The sequence below is a fragment of the Lissotriton vulgaris genome, chromosome 1_2 (assembly GCF_964263255.1).
Source record: "Lissotriton vulgaris chromosome 1_2, aLisVul1.2, whole genome shotgun sequence".
In the NCBI taxonomy this organism is placed as follows: domain Eukaryota; kingdom Metazoa; phylum Chordata; class Amphibia; order Caudata; family Salamandridae; genus Lissotriton; species Lissotriton vulgaris.
This window is the reverse complement of record NC_141686.1, coordinates 263,471,676-263,488,341: the sequence shown is the minus strand read 5'-3', so window position 1 is coordinate 263,488,341 and position 16,666 is coordinate 263,471,676. Positions and strand designations below refer to the sequence as shown.

General features: G+C 50.7%; 1 protein-coding gene across 1 annotated transcript in view; it reads right to left on the bottom strand.

Annotated features, from left to right (window-relative positions):
- LOC147736462 (G protein-coupled receptor 54-like) overlaps positions 1–16,666 on the bottom strand; it is a 116,126-nt gene that overhangs the window by 25,678 nt on the left and 73,782 nt on the right. The window contains exon 2 of the mRNA XM_086953756.1: positions 179–303. Coding sequence (XP_086809882.1) covers positions 179–303 — 125 coding nt within the window. The remainder of the gene's footprint in view (positions 1–178; positions 304–16,666) is intronic.

Here is a 16,666-nt window from a genome sequence, read left to right as displayed (position 1 = left end):
ATAACCCATTGCCCTCTGTCCCAACACTCCATCCATTGGCCACCAGCAGACATGTCAACCTTCACTACCATCTGCCTGAACCCTAAAGATGAAAAGCAACCAAAACAGGCTACACAACCATGTGGATGACAGTCACAATGTAAACAATAACACAACAAAATGAGGAAGACAAACTCACCTGCTGCAGGTAGGCCACGAACTTGCACATGAAGTCTCCGAAGATCCAGCTGGGCAGCGGGTAGAGGGTGGCCGTGAAGGGGACGCAGCACACCAGGAAGATGATGTCAGTGCCAGCAAGGTTCGCTAGGGAGACAGATGAGGAGGGCATTGGTCAAAGGGAGATTGTTCAGGAACTACTAATGTGCCCCCTAAAGGATAATTCTGCCCGGGTCTCATGGACACTTAGATCCAATAATAAAAAGTTTCAGACACTCCCTAGCATCCTTCGGGCACGTATGGGCGGCCAACGATTCACGCTCCATGCGGCAAAACTGTGGAACCGGCTCCCCGATTCCGTTTGTCTTGAACCTAATTATCTCCACTTCAGGAAATTGTTAAAGACCTTTCTTTTCCCATGAGTAGAGGTAACGTTCTAGCTGCCCTAAATGCGCTGGGATGCCCCAGGGTAGCCATGTGCAATAGAAATGCATATTCATTCATTCATTCATTCATTCATTCATTCTTACCACTGTCCATCAGGCCGCTGGACGCCAGGTCTCTACTAATGGACACCAAAGTGCAAATGTTCCCTACAAAAAACTGTGTTCATGTGTGTGCCTTTCAGAGGTGGGTGAGAAAATCCAGCTGAGTACAAACGAGATCATGGAAAAATCAGAAATGTGGCCAAAACACCTGTTCATGATGCCCCTGATGAGGCCTCTAGAACTGGATGCAACTCTTTTGAGGCCTCCAGAAGTAAACAAATAGTTTAGAGGTGAATTCGATATTATGTCAGTGATCCACCTGGCACATAAGACCTTCTGGAAGTGTGGCCCTGCTATTTCCCAATCCCTGTTCTCACCCTACCACCCAGCCAGGAACCTCCGCTCCATCTTCACCTTCTCTGTTGTTACCCCTAGAATACGGAGAGCCAGATGGTGCCGGGGCTACATCTCGTTCAATGCTGTCAACTCCTGGAACTCCCTCCCTCTCCATCTGCGGAAGGGGTCAAACCTGCTAGCATTTCAAAAACCCCTGAAAACCCATCTTTTTAACATCCCTTTCTAACACCGGCTCCTGCCTGCTTGATCCATTCACAGTGTGGGGAGGCCTCCGGGTAGCCAAGCCATCTACAAGTTTCACTTCATTCATTTATTCATTCCCTCTCCACAGGTTGCCCATTTAGTTCAAGGCTCTCTGCAGGACCTATACCAGGCTCTCAGTTACTGTTGTCTTCCATCACTCCAGCATTCCTGATAAGCACACAAGGTCCCTCGGTAGGGTGTGTTTCTGCTTCCCCAGATCCCAATACAAACGTGCCTGGTCAGGTAGATCCTTCAGTTTTCTAGGTCCTACTTGCTGGAATAGTTTGCCACTTGAACTTCAAATACTTTGCATTTGCTTTTTCTTAAACGTCTGCAAACAAATCTTTTCTGTTAATGTCTCTCTTTGGAAGTGCATCTCTTCGCTTGTTTTGTGTTTTTTGCTACCTCTTTATTGTAGCATCAAGATGGCCTGAAAGAAAGTCTAGTAGAAAATGATCTTAGAAAAACTATCTAACACACTATTGGGAAGGTAAGTACTAAGGGCCCGATTCACAGAATGAACTTAAGACTCAATCCTAAACTTACTACTATTTTGGTATTCACAGAATGCACTTACTACTTTTGGCATTCAAAGAATGAACTTACTACTTTTGGTATTCACAGAAGTTAGGATTTTGTCTTAAGTCTGTCTTAAGTCTGTCTTAAGTCTGTCTTAAGTTTGTCTTAAGACAAACTTAAGACAAAATCCTAACTTCTGTGAATACCAAAAGTAGTAAATTCATTCTGTGGATGCCAAAAGTAGTAAGTGCATTCTGTGAATGCTAAAAGTAGTAAGTGCATTCTGTGAATACCAAAATAGTAGTAAGTTTAGGATTGAGTCTTAAGTTCATTCTGTGAATCAGGCCCATATAGTTTGGTAAAGATTTACTATTTTTATCTCCACACAGAGATACCTTGGACAGGTTCACCATGGGTTGCTGGAAGAGCCTGGCTAAAGCCAACCCTGCTACACACGGCCAACAACCGTGAGCAGCCGAGGTTTGCCAAGTACACCCAACTCTTTTTGAAAGTTATCAGTGCATGTTGTTTACTATTCAGCACAAAAGTTGTGTAGTGGTGGAAATTTGCTTTTTTCTCAGCACTAAAACGGCTTTGCCTTGGTTTGCATCACTTCCAGGGGGCGGCTCCTATTTTGGAGCGGAGGAGCATCACCACACAAAGAAAAGCTGCAGGCCAGAGCTGCAAAAATAAAATGATAATAAACAGTAAACAGTAACTATTCCTCCTCCCCTCGATTGTACTCCCTCTGCTAAGGCTATATCACAGACTCCCCCTACTATAAATGCTATAAATACTCCTAATTCTTCAAAGACCTCTAATACACCCCCTAATACATCCAGAGGGGGATTTAAACGTGGTTGAGGGCGAAAAAAGAAAATTGGAATAGATAAGGCGGCTGTCCCGGAAGGTGGTGCGGAGGTCAGAGAAGGGGTCAACATACCAGCAAAGACAAAATCTTCATCTTTCTTGTGCACAGAAGTTAAGTCTAATCACACTAACTTGAAGGGTAAATCTAAAGCTAAGGCTAAAGATTCCAAAACAGTGCTCCGCATAGGGTCGAGGATTACACCTTCACTTCGCTCCTACTTCAAGGTCGTCCCTCAGATTTTGCATCTTTCTGAAGAAATTGACGATATTGATATGGCATCTATCTCAGAGGCGAGGAAAAGTGGGAGTTCCACTTTTGGCAGAGTTGTGCACACTTGTACTTGAGACAATCAGGTCTAACTCGCGTTCATTCAGTAAAAAATAATTTCTTCAAACGTATTCACTTTGAAAAAGTATTCCAATATTTATTTCATATGTATACTTTTATGTTCATTTTATTTTAAAATCCATGTCACTTTTTAAATTCTACGTGTACCCAATGCATTTCGGGTAAAGGACCTTGGTCCCAGTAGTTACACCGTCGCTGGAGGAGAGAGACGCAGCCGAGGAGAGATCCCTTTCTAGTCAAATTATTGAAAATTTAGTATCTACTGGCCCCCCTGGGGAATCTCAGGGTTTACACGACATGGGGAGAGAACCACAGCCCGCGCAACCTCTGCCACAATTTTCATCTGTGATAGCGCAGAGTTTACCCCTAGCCACTACCACAGAGTTGGCCGAGGAGGCCGAAGAGATACATTTTTTTGAGCGAGGAGGGGCATCTGGGGGGACAGATATAGAAACTTCTTCTGCTCCTGTTCTAGTTGATCCAAATTCACTACTGGTTTCTTCTTCTTCTCCGATGACGGCCGCCTCCTTTTTGGGGATGTTTTCTGCCCTTACCCTGGAGATAAGAAAGGGATTTGCTGAATCATCTGCTAATTAAAGAGTTTAGAAACTACTGTGAAACACTGGATAATAAAATTGAAGGGCTCACTATAAGAACTGGTGTGTTAGAGGAGACGGTAGGATCGCATTCAGTCTATCTCCCTTCTCGAAACCGTGTTGGCGTTGACAGCCTCTTCTTCAAACTTCTTGCTGCTGCGAGACCTGAATCTCCATTTAGATAATCAAGATGATAAAGTGGCTTCAGACCTGAGATCTGAGCTCAGGGCGGGCAACCTCGTGTTGCACAACTCTGAGCCTAACCACGTAAAAGGCCATCTGTTGGATCCAGTGTTTTCTAACATCTCCCAACTTAGGTCTTTACCCCCTCACCCCCTCCCCTGGTCGGACCATTTCCTGATCCCTTTCGAGCTTAACCACACCATAGAACCTAGACCTCCCCCCGCAACGTCCTCATGTACCTCTCAAAGGCTATGGTCTCAACTGTCAATGAAGGACCTAACCACAGCACTCGAACATACGGTCCCCATACCTGAAGTCGATCCTCTGGAGGCCGATTTTAACCTCCATAGCTGGATATGCTCTGCCTTAGATGCCGTTCTGCCCATGAAAATGGTGAACAAAAAGAACGGTGGCCTTAGGTCCTCCTGGTACACGCCTGAACTGAGGATGATGAGGAAAAAGTGCAAAAAACTCGAGCGAGAATGGCGTAAGAACTGGGCGTCTAACACCAGATCAGATTACCGCGAAGCTATGAGATCCTTTAAGGCAGCTCGCAATCTGACTAAAGCTGCCTTCCTCGAGGAAAGAATAAAAACCTCTTCTAATTCCTCGAGGGAGACGTATAAGATTGTCAAGGATCTGCTTAAAGTCCCCACTCCACCTGTATCACAAGATGGGAGCAAAAACAAATGTAACCAACTGGCCCATTACTTTGACACCAAGATTCGGAACATTCTAGCCAGTCTTCCCCAGAGTGCCCCCAGGCTGGATAAAGTTGAGCCAGACACCGCTCCAGACAGTGTAGTGTTGGACAGCTTCACACCAATCTCGAGGGAGGTTTTCTGTGCCGAGCTGTCCGCCCTTAAGAGAGGCTCTCACCTTGATCCCATGCCTATCCATATCCTCAAGCGGTTTACTGACACCATTGCCGCCCCCGCAATGGCCCTGCTAAATGCCTCTTTCAACCAGGGCGTAGTACCACCTAGCTGGAAGCAGGCAATGGTAAAGGCGCTATTAAAAAAACCAGGCCTAGATCCCGTGGACCTGTCAAACTTTCGTCCCATCTCTTTACTGCCGGGCCTCAGCAAGATCGCTGAGAAATGTGTCAACCGGCAGCTATCACTTTACCTTGAGTCCAATGACCTGCTGCGACGGTCTCAAACGGGCTTTCGTCCCGGGCAGGGAACTGACTCGGCCCTAATTGCCATGGTGGGGGAGGCCAGATGCATCTTAGATTCAGGAAGATCCGCAGCTGTGGTCCTCCTGGATCTAAGCGCTGCATTCGATACTGTGGACCATCGTATCCTGATTCAATGTCTGGCCGAGATAGGAGTGAGGGACGTGGCTCTCAAGTGACTCAACTCATATCTGAGCGGGCGGGTCTATCAGGTCTGCGAAGGCAACACTAGTTCTGAGCCTATCCCCCTTCAGTGTGGAGTCCCTCAGGGCTCATCTTTGAGCCCTACGCTTTTTAACGTTTACATGGCTCCACTGGAGGAGGTGGTTTCACCCTTCGGGGTGAAAATAGTGACCTACGCAGACGACACACAACTGGTCGTCTCGCTGTCTCTCTCAGAAAGTCATGGTGAAAAGTTTGACTCCTGTTTATCAGGCATTATGTCCTGGATGTCAGGCTCCAGACTAAAACTCAATGGCACCAAGACGGAGCTAATGCTCCTGGGCAACTTGATTACCTCTCTCCCAAAAACCATGTGGCCCCCCTGTCTGGGTGCCCCCCCTCCCCTAAGGATGCAATAAAAAACCTGGGGGTCTGGTTCGAGCCGGAGCTGACAATGGGAACACAGGCCAAAAAGGTTGCGGGGACCTGTTATGGCCTGCTCCGATCAGTGCGGAAAATTCTTCCGCTACTCCTGCCCAACTCCAGGAAACTTCTGGTGCAGGGGCTTATTCTATCTAGGCTAGATTATAGCAACGCCCTATTCCTGGCGGCCCCAGAGTCAACCCTCAATACGCTCCAAAGAGTCCAAAATGCGGCTGCCAGGCTGCTCACCGGATCGGCAAAAAGATCTTCTGCCAAACCTGCCCTTAAGGCCCTTCACTGGCTGCCGATCCGAGCAAGAATGAACTTCAAGTCCCTCTGCATTGTGTTCAGATCACTTCAGGGCATCGGCCCCCCTATCCTGAGGGACTTGATCCGCCCTTACAAGTCGTTGCGCTCCCTTCGGTCCGACCATGGCAATCTGGTGACAATCCCGAGATCGAAGAGGGCACGGTCTGGTGGCCGCCGGTTTTCCGTTAATGCCGGTCAGCTGTGGAATGCCCTCCCAGTTGCGATTCGGAAGCAACCTAGTCTGGGAAAATTTCGGAAAGCCCTGAAAACCCACTTATTCCCTCTTGACGTCTGATTTTTTGGTGCACGCTGTTGGTAGCTTTGTGTTTCTTTTAGCGCTGGGACGCTCTAGGGCAGCCATGCGCTCTACAAATAAATTTTCATTTAATTTCATTCATTCATCTGGATCAAGCGAAAGTTGACATTCAGAAAATTACAAGGGAAGAGTTGTCTCTCAGCGAGAAGATGGAAACTCTTGAAAACAATGCAAGACGGGGGAACATCCGTATGCTTAATGTACCTGAAGGATCAGAAGGGTCAGACATTAAACAATACATCGTTACTCTACTTAAGGAATCCCTGTGTTTAGAGCATACTCTTGAAGAATTGTCGGCTGACATTCAAAGAAGTCATAGGGATCCTTTTAAACTGAACCCCCAGAGGTCCAAACCTCGTAAAATCTTAGTTAACTTTCATACTTACCTTTAAAGGAGCGTATCCTCAATATGGCTTTGAAACAGAAGACCTTGGCTGGGAAAGGTTTTACCTTTTTGATAAGATCAGACCTTTCTAGAGTTACACTTGAAAAACAATGGGAATTTGGGAGGCGTCTGGATGTTTAGGAAATTAGGTGCAACAGCTCAGCTCATGTTTCCGGCAGCTTTTAAAGTAATGCACAACAATAAGATGTTTAACATCAGGTCTGTACAAGCAGCCGATGAGCTACTAATGGAGCTGGGTAAGGGGGCCCGTAAGGTATAACTTCATGCACCTACAATCCACCTTATTTATTTAAGGATACTTCCCATTTACTTCTCTACTGTCTAAATTTTGACGTAGGTTCTTTACTTATCTGCAATGCTTGATATGTTCACAGCTTCAGCTATTTCCTTCTTTCCTTTGAATTTTCTTGTTCTTCACATGTCGTTTGAAAAGATAGCGGGTGATTTTTCTTGCCGGGAGTCAATCGGTGGGGCACTATTGACTGGACATTGTTCCGGTTAGATATTGCAAGGGTTTTTTCTTGGGGGGAGGGTTTTACACTTCGGGGGTGGGGGGGGGGCGGGAAGGGGGTGGCAAAAATATAAAAAAGTCCTCAATAACCTAAATAGCAGTATAAGGAATGGTAATACTTACATTTTTTGTAAGGAAGGTATGAATGGTAACATAAAACAGCAGTCTTCTGGTACTGTCCTTTTGGTCTTCTTGGCTTATCGGATGAGAGATGAGTAATGTTAGGTTTATCTCCTGGAACGTCAACGGCCTCCGCACCAAGCCCCGAGCTAATAGAATTTTACAATATCTGAAGGACTTGGATGTGCAGGTTGTGGTGTTGCAGGAGACCCACTTGACTCATAGTGAAATGCTTGCACTCACCAAGAAGAATAGATGGATCAACTTTGTGGTCTCTACCACTCAAACATCGCATACCAGGGGTGTAGCGATTATTTTCAAAAAAGGAGCTAAAGCTAGGTTGGTTTCACAAGCTGTAGATTCTTCTGGTAGATGGGCCATGGTGTTAGTCATTATGGCTGGGTTTCAAGTTACAGTTGTGGGCTATTACGGCCCGAACCAGGATGACCCTTCTTGTTTGGAATCCGTTTTCTCGCAGTTACTTTCCTTTTCAGGTCCCACAATACTAGCCGGCGATTTTAATATTGTGATGGACCCTGTCTTGGACAGATCTCCTAATAGTCGATTTTTAGTTCTGTCCAAAACTAGATTATATTTATTGGACGCTATGAGGCAGTATGGGTATGTGGATGTTTGGCGACAAAGGTCAGGGCAACAACAAGGGGATTCTTTTCGGAACCTCAAATACCATCACAAGTCAAGGATTGACTTTATTTTAATCAGTCAAAGACTGGTTGATTCTGTTAAATCCATAGACTATCTCCCATCTCACCTTTCAGACCATTCTGCGGTTGAACTGGAATTAGAGCTCCGTGTCAAGAAACCACCCAGCACGTGGTCCTTTGATCGCTCTCTCCTTTTTAATGTTGAGGATATCGTATATCTAAAGTCGGAGACCAAGAATTTCTTTATATCAAACAACGGCTCCGCTTTAAATAGAAATATTTGGGACTCATTCAAGGCCACCTTGAGAGGGCTCATCACAGGTAAAATTGCCTATCGTAGGAAGCAATATAAGGAAAAGAACTCCTCTATTGAAGCAGATATGGCTCGTATTCAACAGGACATTGATATTAATTGTACAGCTTCATGGTCTATTGTAGATCCTCTTCAGAATCAACTGTTGATTTTAAAAGGAAGCCTGGATTCGGTTCTAAATCTGAGGGTCCAACAAAGATGGGAAGCCAGTAAATTGGCACACTTCGAATATAGTGAGGGTGCTGGAAAATTACTAGCTTGGAAGACCAAAGTAGGTCAGGTCCGTAACAATATAGCATCTATAAAAGTAGAAAATAACAACTTTACTTCGGATGAGGAAATTAGGAGGGTTTTTAGGGAATTCTTCCAAGACATATATCAAGAAGATAAGGTAATTACACCTGAGGCTATTAAGAGCTGGTTGAGTAATATCACTTTGCCCTCTTTTTCTTCTGAACAGTCGCAATATTCGGACAGCCCCATTACAGAACATGAGGTGAGATCAGCCATTAGGAAGGGTAAGAGGGGGAAGGCGTCCGGACCTGATGGGTTGCCAGCCCATTTATGTAAAGTCTTGGAGTTAGAAATCGTTCCCTTCCTCACTATTTTATTCAATCAAATTCTTCTAGAAGGAATGCCTCCTCCGGTATCGTGGGATAATGCCTCTATCACCCTTATTTTAAAACCAGGTAAACCTAGGGAGGCCTGTGGATCGTATAGGCCGATCTCAATCTTAAATGTGGATTATAAAATCTTCACCACAGTTTTATCAACAAGATTGGCCTCTATTGCCCCCTCGGTTCTTCATTCGGATCAGAAGGGATTCCTGAAAGGGAGACAACTTTATGAACTCACTTATGATCTAATTGGCGTCATCGATATGGCAATAACCAACAATCTCCCATTGGCCACCCTCACGCTGGACGCAACCAAGGCTTTCGATAGGGTCAATTGGGTGTACCTGTCAGAGGCCTGGGCCAAATTCAGTGCGGGGGAGGTGTTCCATAGGGTGATAAGCCTGCTTTACAAAAATCCATCTGCGTGCCTTCTTGTTAATGGTGACCTCTCGAACCCTTTTTCCATCTCTAGGGGAACCCGGCAGGGATGCCGCTTTCTCCCTTGCTTTTTTATTTTTACATTGAGCCTTTTGTGCAACATCTAAGGGAGGAGGTGACCATCAAACCTTTCTCCTTTCAAGGTTGGATGAGAAAGGTAGCATTATATGCCGATGACGTGCTTATTTTAACATCAGAGGTCACCACTGCACTCCCGGCTATCTTGAAATTGGCTCATGCATTCGGTCAAGTGTCGGGATATGAGATTAACGCAGCCAAGACTGAAATGTTGGTATGGAATGATGAGGATTCTGTAACAGAACTTCAAGCAGGCATTTCAATGCGATACTTAGGCTTGACGATAGTGAAGGACATTAATAAACTTGTCCAAGTCAACTTATCAGTAGTCAATAAAGATTGCCGTAAGCTTCTTCAATCATGGTCGCATCTGCCCCTTTCACTATTAGGTAGAGCCAACCTCATTAAAATGTCGATCCTGCCCAAAATTTCTTTTCTATTTAATACCATTCCTTTATATTTCGATCAAACTATTTTACCCAAGTTCCAGTCCAATATCTCATCCTTTATCTGGAATAACCATCTTCCACGAATCGCCTGGAAAAAACTAAGACAGCGACGGGATAAAGGTGGCCTGGCGGCTCCAGACCTAAAGATCTATGCCTGGGCCTTTCAATTATCCCACTCTCGAATGCTGTTGAAAGGACCCTCAGCTTCTGGGGTGGGTCCAATGTTTGCAGCTATGTTGGATGGGGAAAGAATTAATCGTTCGGGTTTTCTTTTTAAATTTGGTAATCCTAAGTTTTAAAAAAAAATCAAACTGAAGACTCTACAAGGTCTTGCTAGAACTTGGTCTGAAGTTATGAAATCTATAAAACAAAATTATTTTTGTGAAAAAACACCGCTGTGGGGGCTGCCTGAAAATCCTGCTTGGCTTGAAGACAGTCTAGCTATCCCTTTGAGAGGGGCAGGTTTGGAAGTTTGGGGAGACCTCTATTATGAGGGGGATCTACTCTCGTGGGAACATCTGCAAGTTAAGGTTGGCCCCAATCTTTCACGATTTAAATACTTACAGATTCTTAGCTGGACTTTTGCTTATAAAACCTCTCCCGCTAACAGGAGTAAGTTCAAAGTTGGAGGGCACAGCCCACTGGTATCTAATTTAGTAAATCTGGGTCCAGTTAAAAAAGAAGTGTCCAAGTGGTATAATCTCATTCTGGATGAGTCAGATGGGGACTTTGTTTTGCCGGAGTCGCAATGGGGTTCTGACTTGATGGACCACAATCTACAAGATCTTTGGATGGCTTCTTTTGAACTTTTGTGGAACATTGTCAAACCTTCCTGGTTACGCAGGAATCATATTTTTACCCTGCATAGGGCATATTACTCCCCTCTTAGGTTGTCTAAATTTTCAGGAGGAGAGTCAGTGTCTTGTGCTAAATGTGGGTTGATTGCTGCATCAGATACACATATGTTCTTTGAATGCCCTCAGTTAGCCACATTTTGGGAGGAGATCAGCAATTCCCTCACAGGGTCATTGGGAAGACTTGTCACTATAGATCTGCCCCTGGTGGGGGGCGTGGCTTGACACGCGATGCTGCAGGACGTGCCTGGGTAGAGCTCCGGTTTGAGCCTTCCTATACCGGGCCATTTCTCCGTCAATTCTGCCGCTGCAGCCCCGGAACTGCGGGCGGACCTGCCCATGACCCACGGGCACAAGCTGCGCGAATTTCAAGGAACTTGGACACGGGGCTCCGCACCGTGATTTCCCGGACGCCAGCTGCCGCCCGAGCTTAGACCTTGCGGGAGGCGAGATCATGCGAGGCCGCGGCTTCACTCCCCTGTGAGGGCCCCGTGGGGGGGCCTGCTGGTAGCGGCGCGGAGACGGAGGCGCCGAACGACTACCTGACACCCGCCTACAGGCTGGGGACCGCCTGGGGCCCTGCTGGCTTTTTGAGGACTTTGGAGGCGGGGCTCTGCACCGCGATCTGCCGAGAGACTGTGGCCGCCCGGCCCTAGACCCTGCCGGGCAGAGGAATCGCGAGAGGCCGGGGCTTCACCTTCCTGAGGAGGCCCCGTGAGGGAGATTAACGGAGGGAACGCGGTGGCGGAGGCTCCGCGCAACTGCCCAACACTACCCGGGCCCATCGGCGGACCGGAGACCACCTGGAGCCCTACAGGCAACCCGAGGAGGCACACTAGCGGGGCCCAGCAACGCACAACTTGGAGGCTGCCCCCAGACTGGCCCACGCGGGCGGGCCGCCCGACTCCCGGCATCTACGATCAGTGTGACCGCGAGTACTGACGCGGCGCCTGGTGGACCTGGCCCCGAGCTACTGCCCACTGCCTCTACGGCTGCGACGCCGGGCGGTCCGGCCCAACTACCGCACCGCTGCCCCGGGGCGACTCCCTGACGACGTTGGAGTGGAGACGGTGGCGGAGGCCTGCTGTGGGGCGGAAATAGACGCTGCCTCGGGACTGAAGGTAGGGCGGGAGGTCCGTGCCTGCCCCTGAGACACGCCACATAGCCCGGCGCCCCACCTGCTCGGACACTTGTAGTGGCCAGACTGCATCTCTGGACCGTGCACCTGGCGGACTAGGCGACGTCCACCATCGGAACCAGGCGGCGCAACACGTGGCCGCAGCCCCTGCTGGGAGGCACACTTAACAGTACTTGGAGCGCCTGGAACGCACTCAGACCCAATGAACCTGAGGGTAATGATTGATTGGCCTGAATAACCTGACCTGGCCCTACTGCACTCCCCCCCCACCGCCCTGCTGATCGGACCGCTCCGACTGCGCCCCTAACCTGAGTTGGCCCTACGGGGGTCGGAGGAGGACGGAAGAGGCGCCCGCCCGGAGTGAGTCAGGGGCGCACATACCAGACCTTTGACCTGTGACGCCGAGGAGACCGTTCCTCGCTGCCGGGGGCGCCCCCGGGGCCCTCCCGCCACACGGGCGCTGCCCCACGGCTGTGACACAGGTCCTCTGAGAAGCTGCCGCGCTCGCTGTGCGAAAGGGGAGCAGCAACTGCATAGGGACCTGGCCCTCCCCGTCGCCCTTCCGCCGTTGCACCGGGCCCGGACACTCGGCCCCTCACGGAGACAGGAGGGTCGACGACACAAGCACTGCCTGGCTCATGTCTGGAGGCGTGAAAACACGTACCGGAGCAGGCAACACGCAAACGAAGGGGAAGCAGACGAAGACGACGGCCAAGATGGATGCGGACCAGGTGGCGTCGAAGCTTGACAGTGTCCTAGCCGCCATGGAACGCATGGAAAACTCACTCCAGCAGACACGTACCTCCCTGGAGGCTAGGATAGATGGAGTGGCGATAGATCTCACCCACCTCGGGGCCGACCACAAGAAGCTACAGGACCGCACTTCGGCGCTGGAAGGCGCAATGGCAACTGTTGAGCCCAAGGTCACACGGGTGGACAGGCAAGTACAAGATCTCCTAAACAGAGTGGAGTTCCTGGAGGACCGGGCGGAGGATGCGGAAGGAAGGGCGCGACGAAATAACATACGCCTAGTGGGTGTTCCGGAGAAGTGGGAAGGGACGGACCCAGCCCGACATGTGGAAGACTGGTTGAGAGATCTGCTGCCGGAAGGTACACTTTCGTCTTACTTTGTGGTGGAGAGAGCCCATCGTGTTCCCACGAGGCCCCTGCCCCCTGGCTCCAATCCTAGACCATTCATCCTTCGCGTCCTCAACTACAGGGACCGCGACGCCATACTTCGTGAAGCCAGGAAGATGGGAGACGTTACCATTGAGAACGCCACTGTGATGTTCTTCCCGGACTACACAGTGCAGGTCCAGAGACAGAGACACAACTTCCTGGCGGTGAAAAAGCGACTGCGCCAAGTGAACCTGAAATATTCGCTCCTATTCCCTGCCAAACTGAGAGTGGTGGCACAGGACAAAACGCACTTCTTCACGAGTCCCGATGAAGTGGAGGCCTGGCTGGATGGGGGTATGCCTGAGGCTCCGCGGAGAGCGCAGAGGACCTCTACCATGGAGAAGACCCGAGGACCTCGACGTCGGCGCCGCCGCGGGACCCCGACGCCGCTGCAGCCCGGATCCGCCTCGACCCACTCCCCGCCCGTGGACCTTATTTTGCAGGAGCAACGGGATGCGCTACGCAGAGCTGCGGAACTTAACATCTCCCCGGCGCAATCGCCGCACCCTGGCACAAGCCCAGCTGCATCACTGACGGACGACGAGGCGATCTACGGCATCCCAGACACCCAGCAATCGGGGGGACCCCCCGACGTCACACCCCAAACGGCGGACCTCTTTGGTTAACATGTGATCAGAATTGTCCCCTCCTGCTCACCGCGAGATGTGACGCTGTACGAACCACCGCTTGGCTGATCTGACTCCTTACTGGGTGGATTACGGACCCCTTGAATGGTGAGAGAGATTGCTGCTGCCACTGGGGGAGACACCAGGCACTGTAAGTACTATTTTCGTTTTTATGCGCATGATCTGACTGCCCTCAGCGCAGACTTGAACAATTGGCTTGCGGAACTGCTTCGAACATTTGCCACAGCAGGAGCCGCTCGTGGGAGAGGCGCCCCCCCTTATGGAACTATAGCCCCTCCTGTGGCTGCTGGGGCGGGCCGCTGACACCGCATTGGGTGACGGTCACTGGGCAGCTCCTGATCCGCAGCGGGCTCCATACCTTGCCCGGGAAGGACACATGGCTCCCATAGGGACTACAATGCTGTACCTGTTGCTAGTTACAAGTCACTTTTTACCCCCCAGGACTGTATAGTTTGCGAGCTCATTAGAGTGTTTGGACGGCGACATGTTGTGCAGCCGACCTTTTGGAATTACATTCCCTGTTGCCATGTTGTGGCTATATGTTTTCCCTTTCTTCCCTGTCCCCATACCTTGCTGGAGGCTAAGGCACAGTACGAGAGACATCGACTACATTTTAGAAGCGGGGGTGATGCATAGCGGCGGGCGGGACGGACTGTTGTGGGGGCGGTGTGGGGCGGACACTGAAGACCCTGGCTATCACGACACAGATGGCTAACATACAGATATGTACCTGGAATGTTAGGGGAATGCACACACCGGCTAGGCGCTACCACATATACTCATACCTGAAGCGTCACAAGATTAACGTCGCGCTGCTACAGGAAACGCATCTGAACGGGACAGAAGTGAGGGCACTACACCGTAGATGGCGGGGGAAACTGTACGCCACGGAGTATTCCTCGTACGCGCGAGGGGCGCTGATATGGGTCCGCCCGGGGACTCCTTGGGTGTGCGAGGAAGCTGCGATTGACGACGAGGGCAGATTTGCAGCCGTGCGGGGCAGACTGGATGGGCATCAGGTGGCGCTGGTATCTCTGTACTCCCCTAATGTTGATCAGGGTGGCTTCCTGGACCGCCTCTCGCAGACGATGGCGATCTGGCGGGAGTCTTCATGGGTGTTGGGTGGCGATTACAACTGCACCTTGGACACGACATTGGACCGCTCCCTGCCCCCCCCACTACATGCCCCTACGAGAAATGCCACGAAAGACCTACTAGAGTGGGCGGCGCGATGGGACCTACATGATATCTGGAGAACACGCAACCCAGGCGCGAGGGTGTACTCGTACTATTCAGGCGCGCATGGCCTCCACGTCCGCCTTGATAGGTTCATGGCGTCCACTGACATACTGCCCCACGTGACGGACACATACTACATGGGCCGCACTCACTCCGACCACAACCCTCACCTTCTATTTATCACTTGGGAGCAGCCGCTGCCCCCTGTGCCCACCTGGCGAATGCAGCCCGCGCTGCTAATGGATGCACCCTTCCGCGACTCCCTACTCACATGCACTGCTCAGTACTTTGAGGACAACACAGGCACGGCCTCCTCTCCCCAAGTGGAATGGGATGCGTTTAAGGTGGTGGTGCGCGGACACTGCTTGCGGACACAGGGCCAGATTAAGCACCAACTGGAACATGACCTTACCGGACTAGAAACAGGCTTGCTTGCCAGGGAGGGAGACGCTGTGGAGGGTGACGAGGCTCCACTGCTGGAGGCGCGCGCAGAACATGCGGCGCTGCTGGAACGCCTCAAGCACATCAATTATACTGCACACTCGGCGAGGACACATCACCTTAGTGACAGGCCTGGTAGGCTCCTGGCCTGGCTGATTTCTCAAGAGGACCGCGCGGCCCCTGTGACGGCCATACAGGAGGCGGGCGGGACTACTGTGTACACACAGCGCCGCATACACGACACCTTTGTTGCGCATTATACCTTGCTGTACCGCTCCAGACTACCAATCCCGCACCCAGACATTGCCGGCTACCTTGCCCCTTTACAGATGCCACACTTGACAGTGGCGCAACAGAACGAACTAGGGGCCCCTCTTGCGGCGGACGAACTCCGTGAGGCAATCTTCCACCTGTCCAACGGCAAAGCACCGGGCCCTGATGGACTCCCGGCGGAGTTTTACAAGGCCGGCTCGGATATTCTTCTTCCAGAGCTTCTAAAGATGTACAATGCAGCAGCGGAGGACTCCATCCTGCCCCCGACGCTGAACGAGGCTAATCTGATCTCCATCCTGAAGCCGGACAAAGACGGTACCAGAGTGGGCTCATACCGCCCCCTGGCGCTGCTTAACACGGACTACAAAATACTGGCCTCCACACTGGCCCGAAGGCTGGCTCCCCATGTGCCTCATTTGGTGCATCAAGATCAGAATGGCTTTGTCCCAAAGCGTCACACCTCCCACAACATCCGTCGCCTCTTCCGAGTGCAGGAATATGCCATCCGGCAGTGGCCCAGAGCGGGCTGCCTCGTTCTCGATCTGGAGAAGGCCTTTGACTCCGTGGAGTGGCCATACCTGCGAGCGGTCGCGGAGAAGTTCCACCTGGGAGAAGGATACGAGGCCATGGTGGACCTGTTGTACGACAAACCATTGGTCAGGGTACGCACGGGCCAACTACACTCCAATGCCATCCGGGTGCGCAGAGGCACTAGACAGGGCTGTCCTCTGTCCCCGCTGCTGTTTTCCCTGGCCATGGAACCTCTAGCCACGATTCTTAGAGCACAGGGGCCAGACTGGGGCATCCCGCTGGCGGATGGTCTGCATGCGGTGTCGTTGTATGCAGACGACCTGCTCCTATACGTCAGGGACATAACCGCAATCCCCACCTCTCTCACTGCCGTCTTTGCTGCATTTGAGGAGATGTCGGGCCTCAGGGTCAACTGGTCCAAATCTGGGGCCTACCCCTTTGGCCCAGACACGCCCGAGTGCGACGTGCAACTGGGCGGAGGCAGATTACAGTGGTACCCCACCTCCTTTCGCTATCTGGGAATACAGATTTATCGGAACCCGCTGGACATCTTGGAGGGGAACCTCGTTAGGACGATCGCCTCGATACGTGCGCAGGTCCGCTTTTGGAATACCCTCCC